General features: G+C 38.8%; 1 protein-coding gene across 1 annotated transcript; it reads left to right on the top strand.

The window, feature by feature from the left end:
- The first annotated feature begins 223 nt into the window (after nt 1-223).
- LOC131069780 (uncharacterized) lies at nt 224-24165 on the top strand. Its single transcript, XM_058005334.2, has 5 exons — nt 224-500; nt 22152-22512; nt 22938-23154; nt 23241-23778; nt 24017-24165. The coding sequence occupies exons 1-5, from the start codon at nt 464-466 to the stop codon at nt 24163-24165; spliced, it is 1302 nt and encodes a 433-aa protein (XP_057861317.1). The 5' UTR covers nt 224-463.
- Nucleotides 24166-25594: the final 1429 nt, after the last annotated feature.

Below are 25594 nucleotides of genomic sequence, written 5' to 3' on the forward strand. Positions count from 1 at the left end.
TGAATTCAATTACTCTAATTGTACAAAAGACACAAACCCTCTTCTCCCTTTCTTTTTAACCTGTTACATCTGCATTCTTTTTAACCTGTTACATCTGCATGTTTCACACAAATAATGATGTTAGTTAATCTATCATTGAACTATAAATATCTGTACTCTTACTCTTAGAAAGACATTGATGAGCCTATGTCAACTTAAATTTATCAATACAGTATTTCCTTTTTTCCTATGCATCCTTCCTCCCATGAACGAACTTAATTTTTTTTAACAAATACCTTTATTTCTTTCTCTAAAACACTGCGAGATACATAACTCTCACAGTTATAAAGTGCATCTGTCAAAATTCAACCTGGTCAACCCATAAGAATAACTATTTATAAAAGAGTGTGTTTCGTAAGAGTAACATGGGACGGTACAGTTCAAGTGTTGAGCAGGGGATGTGAATCACAACACCTCGGCATTCATGGCATTGTCTCAGCTTTCATTTTTCAACGCTTACAGTAAGCTCCAATCTCTTATTCTATTCTTCACATTTAATGCTATATACTGTTATTACTATTTGATCTCTATTTACGTATGGAATTTAAATGTATACGTGGATCTTGAAATGTTCAACTGCAATGGACCGGGATGAACCTTTCTCAGTGGCATTATTAACAAAGGAGGTTTTTTACATACAACTATCTTTTGGTAGGTGATCAATAAATCGGATATCTATGCTTTGTTATGGATAGGATTTTTTTTTTTCAAGCAGTCCATTGTTTGAGAAATCTCAACCAAATTAATAGGACAGACAACAAAATACCGTTGACTGAATACTTGCTTCTATTAACGGATATATATAAATAGGGGAAATATGGGAGCTACAAGAACAGGGGAAATATTGATAAATGCTTGCCTCTATTAAAGATGCAGCAAATGACAACTATATAATAATTATATCGGGATATAATTTACTTAGCTTAGGTTTTATGGCATATACTGAAAAACAATTAAGCCGCCAAATAATCAGTCTTGATATAATATAGCAGAAACGACTTTGCCATCCGGGATACCTCGAAAAACTGCAACGATCGAACCAAAGGTAGTAAAACAGGAAGCTTTATATTGATACGAGGAAATCTGCAATCTATAGTTATAAATTATTAAAACTCAAGCCGATTAGCTTCAGCTTGGGTAACTTTCTAAGCCTTCTTCAAGTGACCACAGGTGACTTTGTTTGTTATAACTAATGTTTCTGGATGCCTTAACTTTAAAGAGTTCCTGCCTTGTAATTTGTCCTGGGCACAGAGTGATCCATGTCAAGGAAGAGGTCAGAAAACCAGGCTCCACTGACGATGATTTCTGCTTTCGAAAGCAGGGAAAATTCATGATGTGGCTCAGCCACCTTCCTTTCTTAATGTGGTTGAGAGTGATAGGCCTCCCGTCTAGTTTGAGATCCATGCGGATACCAAGCGTGAAGTGGTGCCTACACTTTCCACTCCCAGCCAACAACACTAAAGAGGAGACTTTTTTGGGCATAAATTAGCTCTCGGTGGGTGAGGAATATGGATATTGAATGGAGAAGATTATGTAAGATGGAGATCACTTTCTTCAGATTCCTAGTAGTCAGCAGGAATTTGACATGTTGAACGTTCTTGAAAATGAAGATGGTCTCATATTGCTCCCCAAATTCACATCCATCTCCCAGACTGAGCAAAATCCCAAAACTAAATTTGTGGAGCCCCAGGTAAGCGGAAAGGAAGGAAGACAGAAGCAGAATAACTGCGATCCAAAGTCAGTGACTTAGTTGATGAAGGCACTTAGTGGACTATGGATTGCCTCCTCATTAGAAGTAGGAGAAAGCACTCTGCTAAACAATCTTGAGGGCCTCCTTGTTTTCATTTTTGTAAAGGATTGAGTAGCATTCTCAAGTGGTGCTTTCAAGTGATAAGTATTTTGGTATCTCTTCGTTACCCTTGTACAAATTACTTACAGCACATAAAGCAACTAGCATCTTCTACAACATCATAGTTTCTCTTCTTCAGCCTCTTGTAAGTCACTTCCAGCTATTTATGTCTTCTATAAAGTCATGATTTCTTTTTATCAGCCCCTTGCAGTCACTTCTGCTGCCAATAGCGTCTTCCATGGCAGCTTGGCACTTTGTTAGCCTCTAGCATCTTGTGCAGCTATTTGGGTTATCTTCACAAGCACTAGAATATCTGCAGCATCCAAGCTACAGAAGTTTTGGTCTGGTTTTTGTATAGTTTGCTACCCGATTTGTAGGCCTAAAGCACAATTCTTTGGTTCAATTTTGAAATTTATAAAAAACGGAGGGGACTCTTATCCTACACTTTACTGATAAAAGAAGAAGAGCATACTACTATAAAACCTGTGTATGCTACTAAAGCCGAACAACCCTCAGAAATATCAAATTTACTATTGTAGCTTTGTGTATACTACAAATTAGAATAACCCTCATGAAATATCAAATTTGAGAACCTTGGATTAATAGTATGCAATAAACAAAATAAATATCACTGAGGTTCTTTCTTTCAATATATTATTCTAATTTAACCCTGATCTGAATACATTATGAAAATATGACAATAAGAACAAATATATCCCTATTTTCCCAAATTAAACTAAACTAACATAAGACTGGGATACCAAATAGTAATTGCAAGAAAATGGTTAGATGTGCCGTAGGAAATAGGTAAGCTAAATCAGTCTAGATGAGCACATCGTGGAAGACATGAGGAACAACTGTAAAAAATTTGGATTCTCTGTGATGGACTCTTAACACGACTAGAAAACCTTCCTTCTGGCTAAAGCAGAGGCTAGCAATCTGATGCATATAGGGTTTAAAAGGAGTAACTACCTCAACACAGAACAACACGTGATTACAATAATTAAATAGCTAAATTGCATGCGAAGCCACAATCTATATCAGTGAATAACTTCAATACAAACCTTGATCTTACTATCCAGCTTGAACTTGATTAGTGAAATAACAAACATAATAAAACAAACACAAGGATAATAGTTTTGAACAATATTTCAGTAGCATAAGTATAGCGTCACTGTCATCATGAATTCTTGTGATCAAAGAACTTATATAAAGGCTGCAAAACATCAAATTTTTGAGATTTAGGATAATAATTAATTATTCCAAATATCAATGTTTTAAAGCACAAATGCTTGATGTTTCTGAAAAGTAGGAAAGAAAGAAGGTTAAAGCAAAAACTAAGTTAATCAAAGAATAAAATAAAAGCTAACTAAAACAGCCTAAAAATAGGGCTTCGCTCTCTATCCAAAAATAGATCCATCAGAAAAATGATTGCCAAAAATAGCTGTGGCCAAAATAGTAGTTTGATGCATGAACATGCTTTGTGATTCTAATGTAACTCCTGCTCTGAAATAGTTAGATCCTTTAAAGATCACTGGAAACGCTGATCACCAGAAGACTTCACCAAACAATCTTGGTGAGTCAAATTTGATTCTATTCATGTAAACAATGCAAATTAAACCAAAAGTCCTGTCGTGGATGATTTCACCAACCCCAGTTGTTTATTCCAATTGGTGAACAGTTAATTACTGCCGAGGGTTTGGAGAAAACTGAAAACCTAATCAAAGGCTGAAAATTGCCTCAAAAGATTAGGGTTTTACTTTAAATCAAACTGTACACATGAAACCCTAGTGGCACAACAATTTGACAGAAACTTTGCTAGAAAAACTGACTACGAGCTACAACTGAAACCTTTGGTATGGACCACTTATTTACAGTACACATAAAACCTAGGTGACTGCATCAATTTCAGAATACAGATCTTCAACATCAGCCAAACTATAGCTGAGAATACTTGGCAACAATCACAATATTTGTACTGAAAATTCACTTTCTTCTTTACTGTTTTGACTTTTGCAACTAATGATAAAATGCTGGGAATCCAGACTATTGTGAAGTTGTACAAGTTGCCATTATGCATACATGAACTGTTGTGATAAGTGACTGAAAATACTGTTTTTTCTGTTTACAGAAGCTGGAAACCCTAGGCACACCCTTTGAAGGGCTGAGCCACTTAAATTTGTCACAAATATGTTCAAAGCGCACATCTACAGCATTCTTCCCACTGCCAACACCTGTTGTACTCGTAAACAGTACTAGTGTGCTTCTCAACTATGTCAGCCTGCTCATGCTAATAACAGTTCAATACATGTCTGTTGTGTTTTTCAACTGTTGGCACCACTCAAAGACACATACGGGCCCCTCTGTTTGTCTTTCATTATACTTGTATTTTGACCTAATTAGTCCAAAGCAATCTAGGCACCCAATTCAGCTGTTTGTGCCACTAAAATTGCCCTTAAAGACATCAGATGCACTATAATGGATGTCGCCATTCAACATCTCTGTCAACCACATAACTCATGACAAGATCAGTCCAATATATATCTGGTGTGTATTTCAGCTGTTGGCTCCACTTAAAGATACATATGGGTGTTGGCAAGAGACATTGTACCGGTAGAGATTTGTGCACGAGCAATGTTTTTGGGTTGTCATTGATGGCAACTCAGCTCAGAAATTCTATCCGGTATATGTAGAAGTGATCCACCGGAAGTTTGAGAAGTTTGTTATTCATCTATGCTTAAGTCTGGAAGGTGGAATACAGAGTATGGGTACATTGAGTAGATCTCCTTTTTGGTTGCATAGTTTTGGTTGCGGTGAAAGAGTTAGATGCTTAGATGTTCGAGACAACTTGATTCCCAATCCTAGTCTCCGGTATTGATTATCATGCAAGATAGAAGATCCGATATTCGGTATTTCAGGAAGAACAGAGCTATTTTGGTGTAGCATCTTGTGCGAAATCTCTGGGATGATTTCGGTGATTGATTTTGAGTTCGAGGTGATTGAGCCGACATGTATGAAGCTTATTATCAATTTGTTTGGGTCTGCATATGGATTTGCAATCGGATTGAGCCGACTTATTGCTACACGTTTCATGTTGCGTGTTATGCGGTTTTTGGGGCTGACATGGAATTGATTTATTTTGATGGTGTGGATATATAAGACTGATTCATTTGAGCATTTTGGTGTGTTATGTGATGAGATATGAGCGTGCGAAGATTGTATGAGCGATTGTGCGAAGTTTTGTGAGTGTGATTGAAAGTTTTGTGCTCCGGTATATGACAGAGTCGTAGAATAGAGTAGAGAGACAGAATAGTGGAAGAAGACTACTTGCGCTTAACCGGAACTGCAATTTGGCATTTGTAGATGCTATTCATCAGTTCATTCAATTAGTTATCATTTGTAATCTTTGTAAGGTAGTGAGCCTTCCTCCGGGTTGGAGCCCTCTTTTGTAATTGAGCAGTGAGCTCTAGGCAGTGTGTCTGAATGCATGTGCATTCCCCTCTTGTAATATTATTATACTCCTAATCACAGTATTATAATATTGTGGGTCTCAATTCCACTGTGGTTTTTCCCTTTACGGGTTTTCATGTAAAAATTCTGGTGTTATGTTTTTGTGCTTGTTTGCATTCAGTTTTTGCACTTTGCTTTTATTCATTTGCATCTGGTGGTTTAAGAATCAGTTTAATAAAGTTGTTAATTGCAGAACACTGGTTTACCCCCCCCCCCCCCTTCTCTCAGCGTTCATTGATTCCAACAATGGGCCCCTCTGTTTTTCCTTAATGCTACTGAAATTTTAACCTAATTGGTCCAAAGCAGTCTAGACACTCAATTCAGCTTTTGTGCCACTAATCTTGCCCTAAAACACATCAAATGCACCCTACTGTATGTTGCCACTGAACATTTCTATTTTCATTGTACAGGGCTTCTTTTTGACTGTTTTTGTCACTTAAATCACTTGCATGACCTGCGTGTATGAGTTATAGGATAGTTTCACAGAGTCTCAGAATGACAAGATAGGGGACGGTGCAACTAGCGGCCTATATTTGGGCACAGTAATGCAAATATATATAGTACTTGATAAATTAGTCACAAAAATTGTATAAAGAATAACAAATGAAACTTTGAAATAGTAAACATATTGCAGTGAATAATTTATAAGGTGCATACAAAATATCTATATATTATATTCAAAATGATGATTACGTTCAAAATTCAAATACAATTGGCCTATGGCGAATTCCCTATAATCATTCCTAAGGTCTATGCCAAATTCCTCACCACTTGAACTACTAGACTCCTTGAGGTCAAGCTCATCCAAACCAATACCAACCATGTTTTTGTTGCATCATCGTCAATATGTGCTAGCTCCTTTGGCTCTACATCCCATACAGCTGCTAGATTCTCCTTGTATAGTGTGTTGTGGTTAATAAGATGCAGGGTGCTATGTGCAACTACAAGCTTCTTTGCCCACCTAGAGCTAAGTTTGTTCCTCTTAATACAGTGAATGAAGCTATATGTAGACTATTGCCTCTCAACAAGAAAATAATTTAAAATTTGGGGCAACAAATGAATGGTTAGTGTGGCTATCAAAGAATGATGCCCACACATAGCGCATTGCAAATTTGGTCACTTATATGCTCTAGTCTCCCTATTTATTTTGATCTCTTCTTGATATCCCCTAAGAGTGGCAAATTTTGTCCACTTAGTACAAATGGGGGTTCCATAACCAACATTATACATCTTTTGAATAGCCTTCATGAATCTTGCATTCACTTGAACATTCTCCATGGGATTAATTCTACTAGGCTATTGCATATAACATCTTGGGTTCAATGCATAAGCAAGGGAGTGTTGATCTCGATTGGCTAAATATGTTCATATGAGAGAGCTACAATATGGGGTCTTTGACTTATACAACAACCTTCATTTGGCCAAGCATATTGTCAATGGACTTGTACACCTCTCCATGGTGTAATGTCCCTTTCTCCGCAGTGATTAGTTCAGTGGTCCATTGGCCTATTCCGGAGACCCGTAGGCTATTTGGAAGAGAGAATTAGGGTTTCCAACCTTTGTGGAGTTCTGCACGAGCTTTTTAGGGTTTGTCAGGAGGGAATTCTTTAGTTCTGCATATGGTTTCCTTTTGGGTTTTCCATGAACTCCAGGGTGGCATAACATGCATTTGATTCTTTGGTGAAGTCAGAACTTACTATTTTTAGTAAGTTAGGGTTTGGCTGTTTGGTTGATGCAGTTCTACTGAGCTTTCCAAGCTCTTTCTCTGGGTGCAAAGATTATGTTTTTCGGAGCAGTATTTCTTGACTTACTATTTTTAGTAAGTGGCCATGTTGAGCATTTCTATTTTTAGCAGTCTCGGACAGGGTCCCGACTCAGCACAATTCAGTGGTCTTCATCGCACAACTTCATCCTTGATTTTGGTATTAATCAGTATTGGAGTTGTAAGTTATTTAATTAAATATTAATTCCTTATCCTAAGGTTTGATATTTAATTATTTTTATTACTGATTAATTGTGTTATGGGGCTACTTAGGAAAAATATCTATCTACCAACAACATTGTTATTTTCCTAAGTCAATGGCATTAAAAAAGGTGGCGTTGAGAAAGATGAAATATTTCATGTTTTTATTATTTTATATCGCAAAGTTGTCACCTAGGAAAAAGTTCGAACTTTACCTAGGGAATTTGGGAAAATTAACGCCATGTTTACGGGAGGCTATGACATGAAATGAAATTGAATTTCAATGGTTTTGGGCGCCATTTGCATTTGAATTTCAGAGGGAAAAATCTATAAATACAGGTGCTTGGCCTCTCATTTGGTATCAAATGAATTTGCTTCGTTATGCTGCCGAATTGGCGATTGAAAATCTGAGCTTCGAAGTGTGGCTTCCTAGCTAAGTCTTAGTTTCGTACTTGCAAGATAGTACCTAGCTGTGTCCATGTATTCCCAGTGCTGTTGGTGAGTGAGTTGCAGATTGTGGAGTGTTCTATTTGGGATTGGAGTGTTTTCTGGTTGCTGGTCGTGGGACTGCTGAAAGTGTATTTTGCTCACACCTCTTGACCAGGTGATTCCATCATTCTGGGTACCGGCTCATCCTTCCTTCCTACCACTGGCGATGCATATTGTAAGTTTTTAGCATCTTATTTTGAGTGTGGATTTTTATATTGCAAATCAAACTTCCCAGGTTAGGCGTTGGGTTTTGTGAATGCATTGGGAAGCATGCAAAATAAATATGGGTGTTTTGATGGCTTTCCTTGGGTTTGTTTTCATTGTAGCGGGTATAGCAATTATTTAGAACAGATTTTGGGTGAATTGGGTGAGTAATGAGAGAGTTATGAGCGTTTTAGTGAATCCATAGGCTGCTGGTTTTGCAGTTCCAGCCTGCAGATTTTGATGTTAGCAGAAATTTCATGTTCTTATTTGGATATTCAGCATTACTCTCTTCTCACATTATCTTGGTTATTGTAAGCTTAAGTAGTAGTACTACTAACCAATTCTAGTTTGTAACTCTCACCCCGCTAAAAAGTGGAAGAGGCTGGTTTGCCGCCTATTTTCAAGTAAATTGTAATTCAATTCTCCCACTGCATAAGTGGTCGAGTGATGTCCGAGTGTAATGGTCCTCTCGCTGCATAAGCGGTTGAGTTGAGATTGTTTTGTAATTTCAGTCCTCCCGCTGAAATATCGCGGTTGAGTGATTTGTGCCTTTGTATGTTTCTCTTGGCTGGATCACCACCAAGTTTCTTGCATTCCCGCTGGATAAGCGGAAGGGGCTAGCTTGCCGCCCAAGCATTGTATTGTTTCCAGTTATTTGAAGCTAACTGTCATGTCCCCTTTCTAGAGTGGCCATTAGAGACGGAGGAGTTGGCCTATCATTGGAGTCTCGTAGGCTAGTAGAGGTTGATTGGGACTCATTCAGTGCATATAGTGACTGGATTTTGGCTTTACAAGCAGTTTGGAGCAGTTCCTAGATTTTAGGGGATATCCCTAAATTTTAGGAGGTCGTGACAGTTGCCAGTCGTGAGGTTATTCATGACCTTTCAGATGGTTTCAGTTTCAGGAGATTTGGGTGTGTTTCCTAGTTTCTAGGAGCATCCCTAGATTTTAGGGATGAGACTGCCAGTTGATCCATGATTTCCGACATCAGTCACAGACAGGTGACAGGTTCAGTTTCAGGCTTTTGGTGTGTTTCGAGCTTTCTGTAGCTATTTGGGTTATATTTTTAATATATTTAAATATTTCCTAAGTTAGCGTTTTAATATTTTAAATAAGGCTATGTCTATAGCCATTTCAGAGTAATAAGGGGTTTTTGGCTTCATCTGGATTCGTATGCCCATGTGTTATAGCTCGTTGGAAAGGTCTTGAACTTTTCTAAATGATTTTCACTTGCCAGGGTCCTTTTGGCGCTTGGAGTTATTTTATATTGAAAAAGTGGTGTTTTTTCTATACTTGGGTGCCCAATATTGGGAAATATGACTTTATAGTAAAGCACACTTTTCATATATCTTTAGGGTTCGATTTGGAAGGAAAGAGATATAAGGAGAAGGAAACCTAATTTCTCATTATCTTTTACATATTGAAAACTTGTTTGGTGTGATATTGCTCTGGTAGAGCAATTCTTCAATCTGGGACGCAAACCCCATGATTGGTACTGGCTGGGACGTAGCCCTCAGCTATTGATTGGCAGTGGATTCTTTTGGCATTGGCATTATTGGTCAGAGTGTATGCGCTATTCCTTGTGGAGATTCAGATTGCTTGGTGAGGGTTTCAGCAGGGTGGTTGAATTTCCCAGTTGGGGCGTGATTGTTTCAGCTTGATGCCACGATTACAGTAGGTACACTTTACGCTGGAAGTGGTGAAGACTTTCATTCAGCCATAGCTAGTGTTCTTGGTTTGTGTTCATCATCTACCCTTCAGTTGGCGCCATTATTGGATGTAAGCACATCCCCAATGCGTAGGGAATAATCTGGATATTATAAATCAGAAATCTGTCTGGTACGATTTGTAGGAATTCTGATTTAATTGAATGTTCTTACTTGTTTCAGCTTCCTTCCTTATTTGCTGTTCTTTATTCATTACTTGCTTATATATTCAAAAAAATACAAAAAGAAACCAAACATTTTGCAACTTCTCTCTATTCTGTAAGACCATCAGCAAAATCATAGGAAAATATAGTTTATTATTTTAAAAATTACAACAGATCAGCAAGGGGATCCATCAGGGATCTTTCAGTGGTATCAGAGCCTACATCTTGCCAGCCTGTAGGGTTTATGAGAAATTGTCACATCTGGGTACTGGATAAAAAGTTTTGATAATTCATTTAAGCATCTGGGTACTGGATAAAAGGTTTTGATAATTCATTTCGGCATCTGGGTAGTTGATAAAAAGTTTTGATAATTCATTCCAGCATCTGGGTATTTGATAAAAGGTTTTGATAATTCATATCAGCAACTGGGTAGTTGTCAGCCTACACATTTATGCTTACAGTTGACAGCTGGTAAGACAATACGTTGGCCAAAGTCCCAAAATTGTGGAGAACAAACTTTATTTCGACCTTCGGGATTCATTGGGATATCAGTTTAGTTACAGGTAAATACCATGGCTAGAACTAAAATCGGGCACTCAAAAGTTTCATCTTCTCCAACACGTAAAAGTAGGATGCCTCCTGCCAAGATATTTAATGATACAGTTATGAGCAGCTATCATCAGTATTGTTCTCTTCCTAAGATGATATGTGAGTTCCTTTCCTTCACACAATTTATGGGTGTACCCGGAGCAGACGAAGATAACTTGGTAGCTACAAGTTCAGATCAGTGGCAAAGAAGGAAAGAAGAATCAAGGGTGTAGGAATTAGGAATGGACAGAGAACTTTCATTTAGGGGTAATATACCTCTACATAAGAATTTTTTGGTGCCCTTAAGTTCCAATGAGTGGGACAAGAATTTATGTGATGGTTTTTTTAGACATGTGGATTCAACTCAAGGAGACATTAGGACAACTTTGGATAATGAATTGTCCTCACCTTCCGTGCAGGGGATTTCCCAAGAGGCAACTGATTTAGAGGTTAGCAATTCTGATTTTCATGACAGTAGTGAGGTACCTTTGCATCAGCTTGAGGTATCAATGTCTACACTTGTACAAGATGGTGCCAATGGGTTGTCACATGAAGGTATTCAAAATTCGGGTACCAATGATGCTTTGAATGTTGAGAACTCATATCATGATGATTCTGATTTTATAGATCAGACCTTAGAATCCAGCCCAGTATGTTCTCTTAGTAGCACTGGACCCCAGGATCGTGAGCCAGTGGGTTGTGCGGACACATGGGATGCAGAAGAGAGTGATGACAGTGCATTTTCAGCAGTATCATCATTGACGGATGTGGTGTTCTCAGAGGCACAGAGCAAAAGTACTTTGGATGAGGTTGTATCCATGGCCGAGTGCATACATGATGTTGACTACAGAGAGGTACAAGATACAGATACAACTTCTTTCCACAATGTAGATTTTGAGTTTGTACAGTTACAGAAGAGACATGTCATGTCCCCTCTTTAGCTCTGTCTAGCAAAGACGTGTGAGTCAGCTTATTATGGGGTCTTGTAGGCTGACAATGATGGATAGAGACTCAGTGTGGTTATACAGTGTTTGGGACTTGGTGTTCTGGCAGTAGTTGATCAGTTTGGAGCAGTTCCTTATTTTTAGAAGGCAATTCCTACGTTTATGGAGGATATCCCTACTATTTAGGAGGTTATGACCATACCTAGGGTTGGGTCTCCTTGAGATTATTCCTTGGGTTCAGTTTCAGAGGATTTGGGTTTGTTTCCTAGTTTCTAGGAGCATCCCTAGATTTTAGGGATGAGATTGCCACTGGATCCTTGATTTCCGACTTCAGTCACAGACAGGTGGCAGGTTGACTTTCTGGTTTGTGGTGTCATTTGAGCATTTTGCAGCTATTTGGGTTATATTTTTAATATTTCCTAAGTTAGCGTTTATTATTTAAATAAGGCTATGTTTATAGCCATTTTGGAGTAATAAGGGGTTTTTGGCCTCATCTGGATGCATATCCCTTGGTGTAATAGCTCGTTGGAAAGGTCTTGGACTTTTCTAAATATTTCTCTCTTGACTTAGATCCTTTCGGTGAACGGATTTCTTTATATTTGAAAAAAGGTCGTTTTCTATGCACTTGGCAACTTAAAATGAGAAATATAACGTTTTAACCCTAAACGCCACATTGAGTCACTTTTAGGGTTCGAGCTAAGTGGGAAGGTGTTATAAGGAAGTTGAGACCTAATTCTTGGGTATCGTCTACACATTTTACATCTTGGATTTGAGATTTTTGTGCTGGAAGAGCTTTTCAGCATTTGGGACGCCAACCCCAATGCCTTGCCTGTTTGGGACGTAGCCCCCAATACAATGGTTTGGATTTGATTGCAGTTATTAGCATCTTGGAGATTGTACGACACACTTTCTGGAGGTTTCAGTGATTCTGACAGAGTTCAGCGTGGGGTTTGGGGGTTTCTATCCAGTTGGGTGTACTTGGCAGCCGTACGGCTGTACTTCACACGTGTAGCACTTGGAGGGCTGGAATCTTGCCGCAGCTTCATTCCTGGTTATATTACTCTTTCAGCATCCAGGTTGGGTTCATTCCTGATTGTAATCTTCCTGAAATTATTGGAAATCTTCATCTGGTCAATTATTTGATTTTATATTCAGAAATCTGCCTTGAATCGAATTTGTTTTGGCTGTATATGAACTTCATTTTCAGTACTTTGTTCATGTACTTGTACTTCATTTATTACTTGTTGAAAAATCATCAAAACACAAAAAGAATCCAACCCTTCTGCAACTTCTGTCTATTTATGAAAGAAAATATTAATAAACGGGAAAAATCAATTTAAAATAATAAAAATTACAACAGATCAGCAAAAGAGATCCATCAGGGATCTTTCAGTGGTATCAGAGCTATCATCCTGCCAGCCTGTAGGGTTTGTGTGGAATTTTCACACTAGGGTTACATTTTATTTTATGCATCCGGGTAGAGAGGAGATACACAGGTACCCAGTATGGCGGATGAACAAGGGGGTGCTAGACAGAACTGGATTGAGGATGAAGAACGGGAGATGATGAGAACTCTCATCACTACACAACCCAGGATAGTCCAGACACTTGACAGATTATAGGAAACCTTGGCATGAATGGAGTTGGATAGACATAGGGGCAAACATGGGCGGAGTAGATCAGTTTCAGTGGTAGGCAGTCAGCATAGCCATCAGTCCCATTCATCAGTTGGGAGCTCCCTTCATTCCTCTAGGCGGGAACGCCATCGTACACCTGCTACGGATAGACCTTTGCTTCCTCAGTTTGTACCAGGTGAACAGCCAGCACAGGTAGATCCACCAGAGGTTGGGTTCCAGGAGTCAGTTTTGGCAGCCACAGTTGAGTGGAGAGCCCTACCCCCAGAGGTTAGGGATGTTTTCCCTCTTCCCCAGTATTGTGCACAACGTAGAGATACAGCTAGGTTCAGAGTAGATCGTGGTTATAGACCACCACAACAACAGAACTATGACCTCAATAGAGCTACTGGGAAGATCACATTGGCTACATATGATGGCTTTGGTGATACGAGTGCACGAGCTTGGGTGCACAAGCTGGACATATATCTATCCTTGAGGCTCATGCCTGAGTGTGAGGCTATTCAGTTTGCTGTATTGCATTTAGACGGGATTGTCTATGATTGGTGGCACCATGGATTGGTCACCCAGGATCACGCCTTGGTATGTTCCTATGCTAAGTTCACTGAACGACTCATTACACGGTTTGACTGTAAGGATACAGAGCTCTACTATAGAGAGTTGGCACATCTTAGACAGACTGGGCATGCAGAAGCTTTTATTAATGAGTTCCAGCGTATTGCGGTTATGGTACCTGATATGCTGCAGAGGCGGAGTGTGATGTTATTTATTGAGGGATTGTAGGATAGACTTAAGGGATTGGTACGTGCTTTCCAACTGACCACTCTTAAGGAGGCCATTGATGTGACATTGAGACTGGATACCGTTCCCACTTCTTATCAGGCAGATAAGAAGCCATTCAGGGACTCTCGGCCTGCACAGAAGGCCAATACTTCACAGAATAAAGGAGGGTCGTCATCTAGACCCCCTTGGATGAATCAGGAGACGAGGAACGAATTGAGAAGGAAAAATTTATGCTTTTCCTGCAAGGAACCTTGGGAACCAGGACGTCGTTGTATGGGTAAAGGAAAGGTTCATTTGATTGAGGTGACATCTGAGTTAGGGGATGAGGAGTCACCCGACACTGACACTGAGGATAGCATGGAGGATGTTGAGCAGGTGTACACACAGTTGGAGTTAGATACCCCTAAGCCTTTGGCGACAGCTAGAGTAACTATGGCTACCCTCTCCAGTTATCCTAAATATCATGCCTTTCGGTTGAAAGGTACACTGAAGGGCAAGCGGGTCATGAGCTTGGTAGACACAGGTCCACGCATAACTTTATTGATCATAAGTTAGTGGAGAGGCGTGGATTACAATATGAGGAGTTTGGTGGTTTTGGAGTGAAGGTGGCAGATGGTGCAGGTTTGGGCTGTACTAAACGGATTCCACAACTTAGTATTCTGATGGGGGATTATCCTCTGACCGATGATTTTTATGTGCTTCCATTAGAGGATTATGATGTGGTCTTGGGCATGCAGTGGTTACAGGGTATTGGACGTTACATTATTGATCACCACCATATGCAGTTAGAGTTCCTTTCTGGGGGGAAGAAGACTATCTTGAGGGTAGCTTCAGATGGTGGACCTAAGGAGGTGTTTTCTCGCAGGATGGAGACTATTATTAGACATAATGATGTGATTTGGGCTACACATTGTTTGGTGAAGTCCAAAACACCTACACCTCAAGATGGCAGGGTATTTCATGTTGATATTCAGTTAGTGATGGACCGTCATGGGAGAGTATTTGGTGACATACCTTCTGGAGTGCCTCCAGATAGAGGTTTTGAGCATGGTATAGAGATGGAGGATGGAGCGAAGCCAGTGATTACTACCCCATATCGTCATCCTAGAGCCTATAAGGATGAAATTGAGAAGACTATTCATGAGTTGTTGGATATGGTTTTCATTCGGCCTAGTTCTAGCCCCTTTGCTTCTTCTGTAGTGCTTGTTAAGAAGAAGGATGGGACTCTACGGATGTGTATAGATTACAGAGCCTTGAACAAGAAGACAATCAAGAACAGATACCCTATTCCACGCATTGATGAGTTGTTGGATGAGCTTCATGCAGCTATCTACTTCTCTAAGATTGATCTTCGTTCAGGTTACCATCAGATACGTGTACGAGCAGAGGATGTACACAAGACTGCCTTCCGTTGTCACTATGGGCACTATGAGTTTCTAGTAATGCCTTTTGGCCTTACCAATGCACCGGCCACTTTCCAGTCCTGTATGAACCATATCTTCAACAAGCAGTTGAGGAAGTCGGTTCTAGTGTTCTTTGACGACATATTGATTTACAGTCGTACTTGGGAGGACCATCTCAGACATGTTGAGGAGGTACTTAGCATTATGGAGAGCCAATCTCTATTTGCTAAGTTATCCAAATGTGAGTTTGGACTTAGGGAGGTTTTATATTTGGGCCATGTGATCAGTGCTGATGGGGTGAAGGTGCATGAGGAGAAGATTCAGGCGATTCGGGATTGGCCCCGCCCTCAGAACATTACTGAGTTACATGGGTTCCTTGGTTTATGTGCTTATTACAGAAGATTTGTGAGAGTTTTCTCTCAGTTGGCAGCACCTTTGACAGACCTCACAAAGAAAGGGGCGTTCAGATGGACAAAACAGGCATAGGGAGTCTTTGATAGACTCAAGGAGGTTATGAGCACTTGTCCAGTTTTGGCATTACCTGATTTCTTGCAGCCATTTGTCCTAGAGTCTGATGCTTCAGGTCTGGGCATAGGAGCTGTGTTGATGCAGAACAGACATCTCATTCCCTATGAGAGCCGGAAGTTGCGAGATAATGAGAGGTTGTACTCTACCTATGATAAGGAAATGTTGGCTATTATGCATGCTTTAGCCAAATTCAGACAGTATCTTGTTGGCAGCAAATTTGTGGTAAGAACCGACCACAACAGTTTGAAATATTTCCTAGATCAGATAGAGCTCAATGATCGACAACAAAAATGGGTGAGCAAGATTCAAGCTTATGATTTCGATATCGAATTCATAAAGGGGAAGAATAATACTGTGGCTGATGCACTCTCTAGGAAACCCTCACTTGCTGCCCTATGTTCATTGAGTGAGATTTCAGCAGATTGGAAGGCTCAACTTTTGGTTGAGTATTCCAAAAATCAGCATGCTTGTGAGGTCATGGATGGTTTGATAGTGGATGACAGATACAGTGTGGTAGATGATATTATCTGTTACAAGGGCAGGGTTTATCTTGTTCCGGGTTCACAGTTGAAGGAACAAATTTTGCATGCTTTCCATGATACTCCTACGGCAAGACATCCAGGGTATGTTAAGACTTACAGAGCGGTTCGAGAGAGATTCTCTTGGAAGGGTCTCAAAGATGATGTTTTGCGGCATGTCCGTGTGTGTATGACTTGTCAGCAGAACAAGTCAGAGCATACTTATCCTGCTGGGTTGTTACAACCCTTGCCTATACCGGAATAGAAGTGGACTGGGATTTCTATGGACTTCATTACAGGTCTATACTTCTGGTTTATACTTAGTGTTATTTTAGCATTGACTAAAGTTGGCGTCCACTTGAGGGAATAATGTATTTGTTGCCAAATAAAATATTACTATTCCTTGGGTGATTTATTGTTGAGGAAAAATACTTTATAAAGTGAAATATTAATAAGGCAAGATGGACGCCTTATGAAGAAATAAGTTAATTTTATAATATATTTCACTTATCTACCTTGGATGCCACATTATGATTTTATTGTCATTTTTATAAAGTATATTTGCTTCTATGAGAAGGTCGACTTGGAGAAAGGAGAAATGAAATGTAATTTCAAAATAATGTGAAGTGAATGTGCATTTGGGTTTGGCATTCATTTGGATGGAATGTGAATTTGAATTTGGAGACAAAATCTATAAATAAGAGTGTTGGGCTCTTGTTTTTGGTATCCATGAATATTTATAACGAAGTGCTGCCGAATTGGTGCCAGAGTTGAGCTTTGAAGTTGAGAGCTTCCTAGCAACCATCAGTTTCGTACTTGAAAGACAATGCCTAGCTGATTATTTGTGACTATCTTTCATCCAAATAGATAGATTGTGCGGATCGAAGTGATTGAGAGATTTTCAGCTTTTGGTGTGTTGGGTGTGTTTCCAATTTGCTGATTTTTGGAGTGGTTGTAGGTGATATTCAGTCATGCTCAAGTGTCTGTTTGTTCTGGGTATTTTCTCATTCATTTCCTATGTCATGAGCGATTCATCTTGTAAGTTTTTGTTGGTTTTCTTGGAGTATTGAATTTTATTATGCAAGTCGAAGTTTTTTGTTGTAAACGCTTTATGCTAGGAGTGCTTTGGGTTGCGTGCCATGGGTTTGGGCATTGTTAGTTGATGTCTTTCATTTCCATCCTTATCGCCATCATTGTATCTCTCATTTCCATCTGTTTGGAGGTGATTCTGACGAGTGTGGAAAGAGTTATGAGTAAATTAGTGAGTTCTTAGCTTGTTGGTCTGTGTGTTTTCAGTGTGTTGGGAGTATATCAGATTTAGAGATTTTCCATTTTGGAGTGTCTTCTTGCGTGGAGTTGGTTATTGGGTGTGTGGGTTCTTTTGTGTGGAGAGAAAGTGATCTTGGTAATTGTTTGTAGCTGTTGGTTCTTCATTCTTATCTTCTATGATTCATATTGTAGTGCTGGTAGTAGTACTAACAGCAATTTCTTTGATCTCTCCTAGTCCCACTGCATGAGTGGAAGAGGTTGGCCTTTCCGCCTAGTTTGGACAGTGATTCTAGTAATTTTGTAATCCATGTTTGCATTGTAAAGCTGATTAGTAGTACTAATAGCTATATACTTGGATTGTTGTTCTTTGGCCCATTGCATAAGTGGAAGAGGTTGGCTTGCCACCTTCTTATCTATTGTAACTTTGTCCTCCCACTGAATAAGCGGTTGAGTTGATTGTAATCTCATTTTTAATCCTCTCGCTGAATAAGTGGTGGAGTTGATTGCTATTTTATTTCTAGTCCTCCCGCTGCATAAGCAGTAGAGTGATTGTTCTTCAGTTTCTTGCATCATCGTTGGTTGGTTTACCGCCAAGTGATTTTTAATATTCTCCATATCCCGCTGAAAAGTTGAAGGGGCTGGCTTGCCGCCCAAGCATTGTATTATTTCCAGTTATTTGAAGCTAACAATCCCCTCAACACCGTATGCTCTCACCTTCCCATATTGGGCACTTGGTGATCAAAAAGTGGAAGGGTTACAATTTCAGCATTATTGTATCTTGATTTCCTAACCTTAACAGGTTCTTCTTGTGATTTTAACTGGAAAAAAATTGAAAAAAATTGTTGGGATATTACAGTGGTATCAGAGCCACACATCCTGCCAGCTTGTGTGATAGAAGGGTTCCATGAGTGACAGAGATATCAGATACAACCGGGAACAGAGATATCAGATACATTTTTATGGTTCAATCTAGGTCATAAAATTACTTGTCTTGTGTTTGTCCTGACAATACTTCCATACAACTGACAATCCAATAAAATATTCCATTTGAAGAATCTAGGCACTTGGTTCCATGGAAGCTTGTAGGGATATCCATTGAATTCACATACTTTAATGTAAATAAAGGTAGGAAATTGGATGAACCAATCTACCTACTCGATAATAACCATTCTAACTTGATTTGAGATTTGTTCATGGGTTTCATTCTCCATAAACATAGTGAAGATATTGTTGACTTTTGAAGTGTTTCATTCCTTGGTATTCCAGTTGTAGGTGCTTCAAGAAAAATCATCTTCTTGTTTGTACCTTCTCTTATCCGACAAAGGCATTTACTTGCACTTTAGAATGGAATTGCTGATCAAATGAGCCCAATCGATGTACTTTCATCCATCACAAATGAGACTACTCATGTAAAACAACTACTTTTTAAAGGTTCTTGCTTCAACCTAACCTTTGATCCTATTGAGCATGGTGATCATAGATAAGTTCTTCCTTGAAATCACTTTGTTACAATGTTGGTAGGTGGGAGGCTTTTTGGTTTCACTGAGCCATATATGTGCAAGTTGTTCTTTTTGGCATTCTTGTACATTAATGTCTCTCTGAAACTCACATCATTCTAGATCAAGCAATTGTGTCTCCTCATAGAGTTGCAAACGGAATGTGGATTCAATTGTCTTAGCATCCAATCTACAAATTACTTAGTTGTTAGACTTAGAAGAAATGATCCTTTTGAGGGCAGGTTCATAGTGGCGAGCACATGCTATGATCAATTCAAGAGTGAATTGTTACAAGAAGAGAAGAAGCTTTGATGAGTCCGCTTTCCACTAACTTGAAGGCCAAATTGCTTCTAGCTCTTACTCTTTTATCCATCTTTAGGTCAAGATTATTCATAAGGCCCGACATGGTACCTTTGACATGGGAAGAATTGTTGAATAGGCATGTTTTAGACTCCACAATGTCTTCATGTCACTCCTTTCCTGAAAGTAATTTCTTTTTGCTCTCCGTGACTTAAAAGTGAAAACAAGAACTTGCTATTTGTTGTGTAATCATAACCCTGAAAAGAGAAGCGACCAATGGAGAAATTTTTTGCCTATGCTGAAATGAGCAGCAACCACAATTCAGCCCTCTATCATAAATAAGAGCAGCAATTAATGATGAAATTTGAGACACTTGGACTGGTAGCTGGCACTTATGTTTGCAATGCTAAGCAATTTTGAATTAGGCACTTCCAACTTGAACATGCCCACTTTGACACCTTGAATTTTCCTTTCAAAACTTGCAAAAATAAGAATATTGACTGTATTCTACTCCTGAAAGCTGAAACAAAGTTTTATTTTGCGACTTGAATGTGTAAACACCTCATTATATAGGCCTGATTTGATTAACTCTTGCTCTATTCCCCCAATTGGCCAATTCAGATAACAGTGCCATATATCCTTAAGGGTTTTTTTGTTTTTTGAAACTGAAAATAGTTGTGATTTCTTTAAGGCTGACTAAAGCCCCTATTGTGCTTTTCTGCAAGTGTTGCCAATTTGGTAATTCCTTTAGAGTTGTGGTTCCACATGAAAAACACAACTTATGTTTATGCTTTTTGTTTGGGATTGGACTAAGTGATTTTTAGGATTTTATCACCAAGTGAGTTGCTCTTTTAAAGTCGCAAGGATAGGCATGAAATGTGGAAATAGCTTGACACTTAAAGGTCCTTTATTGCTGGTGCAATTTTGCGACTTGTTTGCCAGCATGGTCATTATTTTCTAGCGGCATTGCAACTAGGAAAGCCCAATATGAACTTTGTTTTAGTTTCTAACTTGTTCATCATGCTTTCATCTATCGTTATTGATTCGGTTGCATTTCTAAAGTGTTGATGCTAAGCCTAAGGTGCAACAAACTTCTCTCTAAAGCTCTCTTTGACTTGGCACGAAAATCGAATCACTTACCACTCAACTTGTTCTTTACACCTGGTTAAACCATTAAAAAGGTGTGATTTTTCTTAAGACTCATGCTTCATCATGCTGATGACAAATTTATACTATCATTTCCACTTGAATCACCCTTCTTTCTTGGCAATGCCACCAACAAGATGTGACTTTCAATTCGATACTTTTAGTTTCCTCCTGTTTGACATTTCCTCCATCTTTGCAACTTGAATTGCTCTTTCACCCATTGCCACTAACAAAGGCCAATTTCATACTTAGTTAACATTTCACTTTGTTCTCGTCGCACTTTTTCTCAACCATTGCTACTAGAATCACCATTTTTACTTAGCAAGGCTATTGGAAAGATGTGACAATAAGCATATTTTTTTGAAGAGTTATTGTCGCTAACATTTGTTTGCTTGATCAAAGTTTTGTGGAGACATTGTAAACTACTAGATCCCATTGTCCTTACATTTTGGACTTTGTTTGTGTTTCCTTTTCTATTTTGCCTTGGACACTTCAACCATCAAAAGCTTGAATCTCCAAAGCTTGTCATTTGTCATCCATAAATGATTTGTGAACATGGCTAGAGGATAACCTAGGCCATGGCCTAATGAATTGACAGACTGACAAAACTGATCATTTGACCACCATTGACTGATATGACATTGATTTCAATTCTGCAGGGGGTATCAATTTCGGTACTAACATAATTTCATTTTAAAAATCCAAATTTGGGAGTGTATTAACCTCATATAAGGTTATAAAGTATAAATCCTCTCCTTGTGGGCATGCATAGGAAACGCAGCAACAACGTCCATCATAGTTTGACTGTTATGTATATTTTTTTTATATTCTTAAATGCATCTTCTATCATACAATTGAACAAGAAGGTTGCCAATGGAAAAGAATCCTTGCCAAATCATGAAAACTTAGCTTTAACAAGGAAAGCCAAATCTTCCTTATGGAGATGCAGTTTCCCGAATTTTAGTGGGGAATTATCATCCTGAAACACTGGTTTCCTCCTTGTCTTCTATGGACAGCTGATGGTGAACAATTGGATTGTAACTGTACCTAATCATCGAGGAGCCCCATAGAAGGAGACCTCAACTAGAGAGAGGAGCAACAAAAGGAAAATTGAATCCAGTTTGCGACAAATTCCAGAAAGTCGTAGATTCTCTCCCACAAAGAATGCCAGAAGAATCTAAACTGCCAGCTTTGCACAGACTTGATTTGATTGTCCATCCTTAATGAATCACTTGCTTTCCCATCTCATTTCACAATCATTGAGACTTTGTCATATGTTCAAATGTGCCACAATAGTGAGAGTGTGCCTTACCTGTTCATATAAGTTTGTATGGCAATTGTAAGTTTGAGTTGTCATATTCTAATAGCTTGCACTGCATTTTGTATAATCAAGTTCCTATGAAAGTGCTTTTTCCTTTTTTTCTTTCTGATTAGTTGTTTGTTCTTCAATTTTAGTATCCATAAAGGGACATATTTTCTGGAGCTGAGTTCCTTCTATATTTCAACTGCTTGGAGAATATGCCTAAAAATCATATACATTTATTCCTTAGGTTTATTGTTCTATATTTCCATTTCTGTTGTTCTTGTGGATTTTTAACTTACAATACTATTGTTTCAGGTCGGCATACTTCATCTGTCCAACATGTAGCATTTGAAAAGATTATTCCAATCAAGAGGAAAATATTTCAGAAGTTCATTGTTAAATCGAGTCTGGATGCAACATTTCCCAAATCAAAGCAAAAGATAGTATTGGATGATGACAATATGCCTCACAAGTGGTACAATTTAATTGCTGACCTTTCTGAGCCACCCCCACCAGCATTAAATCCATTAACCCATGAACCACTTAAACCTGAAGATTTAATCCCTCTCTTTACAGAAGAACTGATCATGCAAGAAACCTCTCAAGAGAGATATATTGACATCCCACACGAAGTCCTTCAGGTGTACAAACATTGGCGACCCACACCTCTTTTCAGGTGATTCTTTCTTTTTCATATATATGAGGTGCACTTATAGCAAGACAAGTTTCTTCATCAAAAGAAAGTTGTTTCTATTCTGCAGTTTCAGAGAGTAACATTAAAAGTGTTTAACACTTATTTTTGCCTGCTTTATAACTAAACATACTCGCTTTTGCATGCCAACTGTTACAAAAACTCACTTCAAAAGAAAATATTGAAAATCTAATGGTGTGCCACAGTGTGCTCCCATGATAGAGGGATGATCTGTGTGTTCTTTAGCTGGGTACATGTGCTTTCATGTTTGTCATGCATTTACTCAATATTTGGGTCAAATGTAGTCAATGAACTTACCTCAAAGAAAAATGCTCTGGAGTTACTGCATGTCTGTTCTATTAATATAACAGCACCTATCTTGTAAAATAATGAGTTTTGTATCAGTGCAGAGCAGGCCGACTGGAGAAGATGCTTGGAACACCTGCAAGGATTTACTATAAATATGAGGGTGTTAGCTCCGCAGGTTCACACAAGCCAAACACGGCTGTTCCTCAGGCTTGGTACAATGCCAAGGCAGGTGTCAAGAAATTAGTAACAGAAACAGGTGCTGGTCAATGGGGCAGTGCATTAGCTTTTGCCTGCAGTTTATTTTCTCTCCAGTGTGAGGTGAAAAATCTAAGATTACTTTCTTTGTATTTATATTTCCTTAAGTTTAACACGAGTATGTGTTAATTGAAAGTTCATATTTGTAGGTGTGGCAAGTTCGTGCTTCCTATGATCAGAAGCCTTACCGTAAAATCATGATGGAAACATGGGGAGCTAAAGTCCATCCATCTCCCTCTGACTTGACAAAAGTAGGCCGCATAATTCTTGACAAGGATCCAAACAGTCCTGGTAGTTTGGGTATTGCAGTTTCAGAGGCAGTGGAGATGGCATTAGGGGATGCTGGCACAAAGTATTCCTTGGGTAGTGTACTTAATCATGTTCTTATGCATCAGACCATAATTGGTGAGGAATGTATAAAACAAATGGAAATTTTTGGAGAAAAGCCAGACATTATAATAGGCTGCACAGGTGGTGGATCAAATTTTGCTGGGCTTGCTTTTCCATTTATTCGTGAGAAACTGGCTGGAAATATGAACCCTGCTATAACAGCTGTTGAACCAGCTGCATGTCCTTCTCTTACAAGGGGCATTTATGGCTATGATTATGCTGATACAGCAGGAATGACACCGCTTTTAAAAATGCATTCACTTGGACATGATTTTATTCCAGATCCCATCCATGCAGGTGAAAATGCTTCAATCCTTGTGAAAATTTATGTCAAGGTCTATTAGATGATTGTAACTCTCATTTATTGTGGAAGACTTTTTTCATGTTAGGATTGTTACAAGTACAAACAATAATTAAGTATCAGTACATGAGGATTAAAAGCTAGATTATGTCAAAAATCATTATATCATGAAAGAATTTTATTCATCACCCGTACACTTTCATTTTTCTCCCTAATAAGGCCTTATTCTTGCAGGGGGCTTACGATACCATGGCATGGCACCTTTGGTATCACATGTTTATAACCTAGGTTTGATGGAAGCAATTGCAATACCTCAAATTGAATGTTTTCAAGGTATGCATTCAAGCCAGACTTGTCACTTAAATTTTATCTACTATTTGTAAGAAGAATAATTTGCAGTATGGCACATTTATAATTCACTAGAGTTGGTATAGGACAAAATTTTCCCCAAGTTCACGGGGCAGCTAAAGATTAAATTTAATAGGATAGAGCTAAATTCATGATCCAAAGATTATTGTATACGGAATTCTTTAGTTATGCTCATTGTATTTATAGGTAGTGAGTTTGGAATACCACTGAATCTTTAATTAAACTTCACTGAACCAGAATAGATGCTCTCTTCTTTCTAGTACTACTGATCTGCAAGCAAATCTTTGTTCACTGGTGGGCAGATCCACCTGCAAGGGTTGGCAATGGCCTCCTATCCCAAAAAAGAGATGTTCAATCCTTCTCAAAGGACATCAATAAACGTGACAATGAAGAATCCGTCTGATCTATATCCTCAACTTTCACAACTGAAATTAAAAGCAAGTGTCCAAAGAGGAACTACAGATATACAGGGCTTAAAAATCTTCATTCAAGCCCATGGAAAAAGGAATGTAATCAAACCTTCCCTTCCAATGAAAAGTGAGAACAGCTACAACTTAAAGATGGGCGCACCTCACAAAGATACTTCTCCATGGATGAAATGGAGCATCAAATCTAGCTACAAGGAACATTAATCTGTTGATTTATGTCCCTTATGAGGACCCACAGCCCTCTCATGTTTGGTATAAGGGAAGTCAGAGCCCAATTGAGATATAAAGCTATTAATGATCTCTATAGAGTTGTTCTCACCACAAACCACGAGAAAGCTATAATTTTCTTGGGAGGTCCATGTTTCTACAAAAATGTGGGCCTCTTTGTGGGACGCTAGTATATGATTTTTTAATGTATACAATGTTTTCATAAAATATGAAATTATATGATTATTTTATAAAGATTCAATTTTGTAGTTTCAAGTAAGTTTTCCTTGATCCATATTACATGTGCAGTAGTTCATAAGGAACTCCCTCTCATGACCAAGAACAATTCACTTGTACTCGTTGCATCTAGGTTATTCTCATAAGGGCGAACCACTAGAAATTCTTGGGAGGTTCCCCATCCTAGTACTTGCTGGTTCAAGAGCCCTAAACATGGAGTTTCTCCACAATCAAGTCCATTAGCTTTCTATTTTAGACTAACTTCATTGAAAAGATTCTCCTTGACAACCTAGAAATGATGGGAACAAATGAACAACAATGGCTTTGGCCCTTGGGACCTAGAGAGGAGAATGTGTTGAATTCAGGAAGGTTCATTCAAAAACATCATCAACAACACCTCTGTTCAAATTGAGAAATTTGAGTCTGTCATCAACAAGATTTCTTTTTGCTGAGAAAGTTGAATCCACCAAGACTACAAAGTGGAAACTCATCCACAAGGTCGGGGGGCAACATGCATGTTGAATCAAGACAATGGTAGTGAGCTAAGTGGGCCTGATTTGTCTTTAGTTAG

The sequence above is a fragment of the Cryptomeria japonica genome, chromosome 5 (genome assembly GCF_030272615.1).
Source record: "Cryptomeria japonica chromosome 5, Sugi_1.0, whole genome shotgun sequence".
In the NCBI taxonomy this organism is placed as follows: Eukaryota; Viridiplantae; Streptophyta; class Pinopsida; order Cupressales; family Cupressaceae; genus Cryptomeria; species Cryptomeria japonica.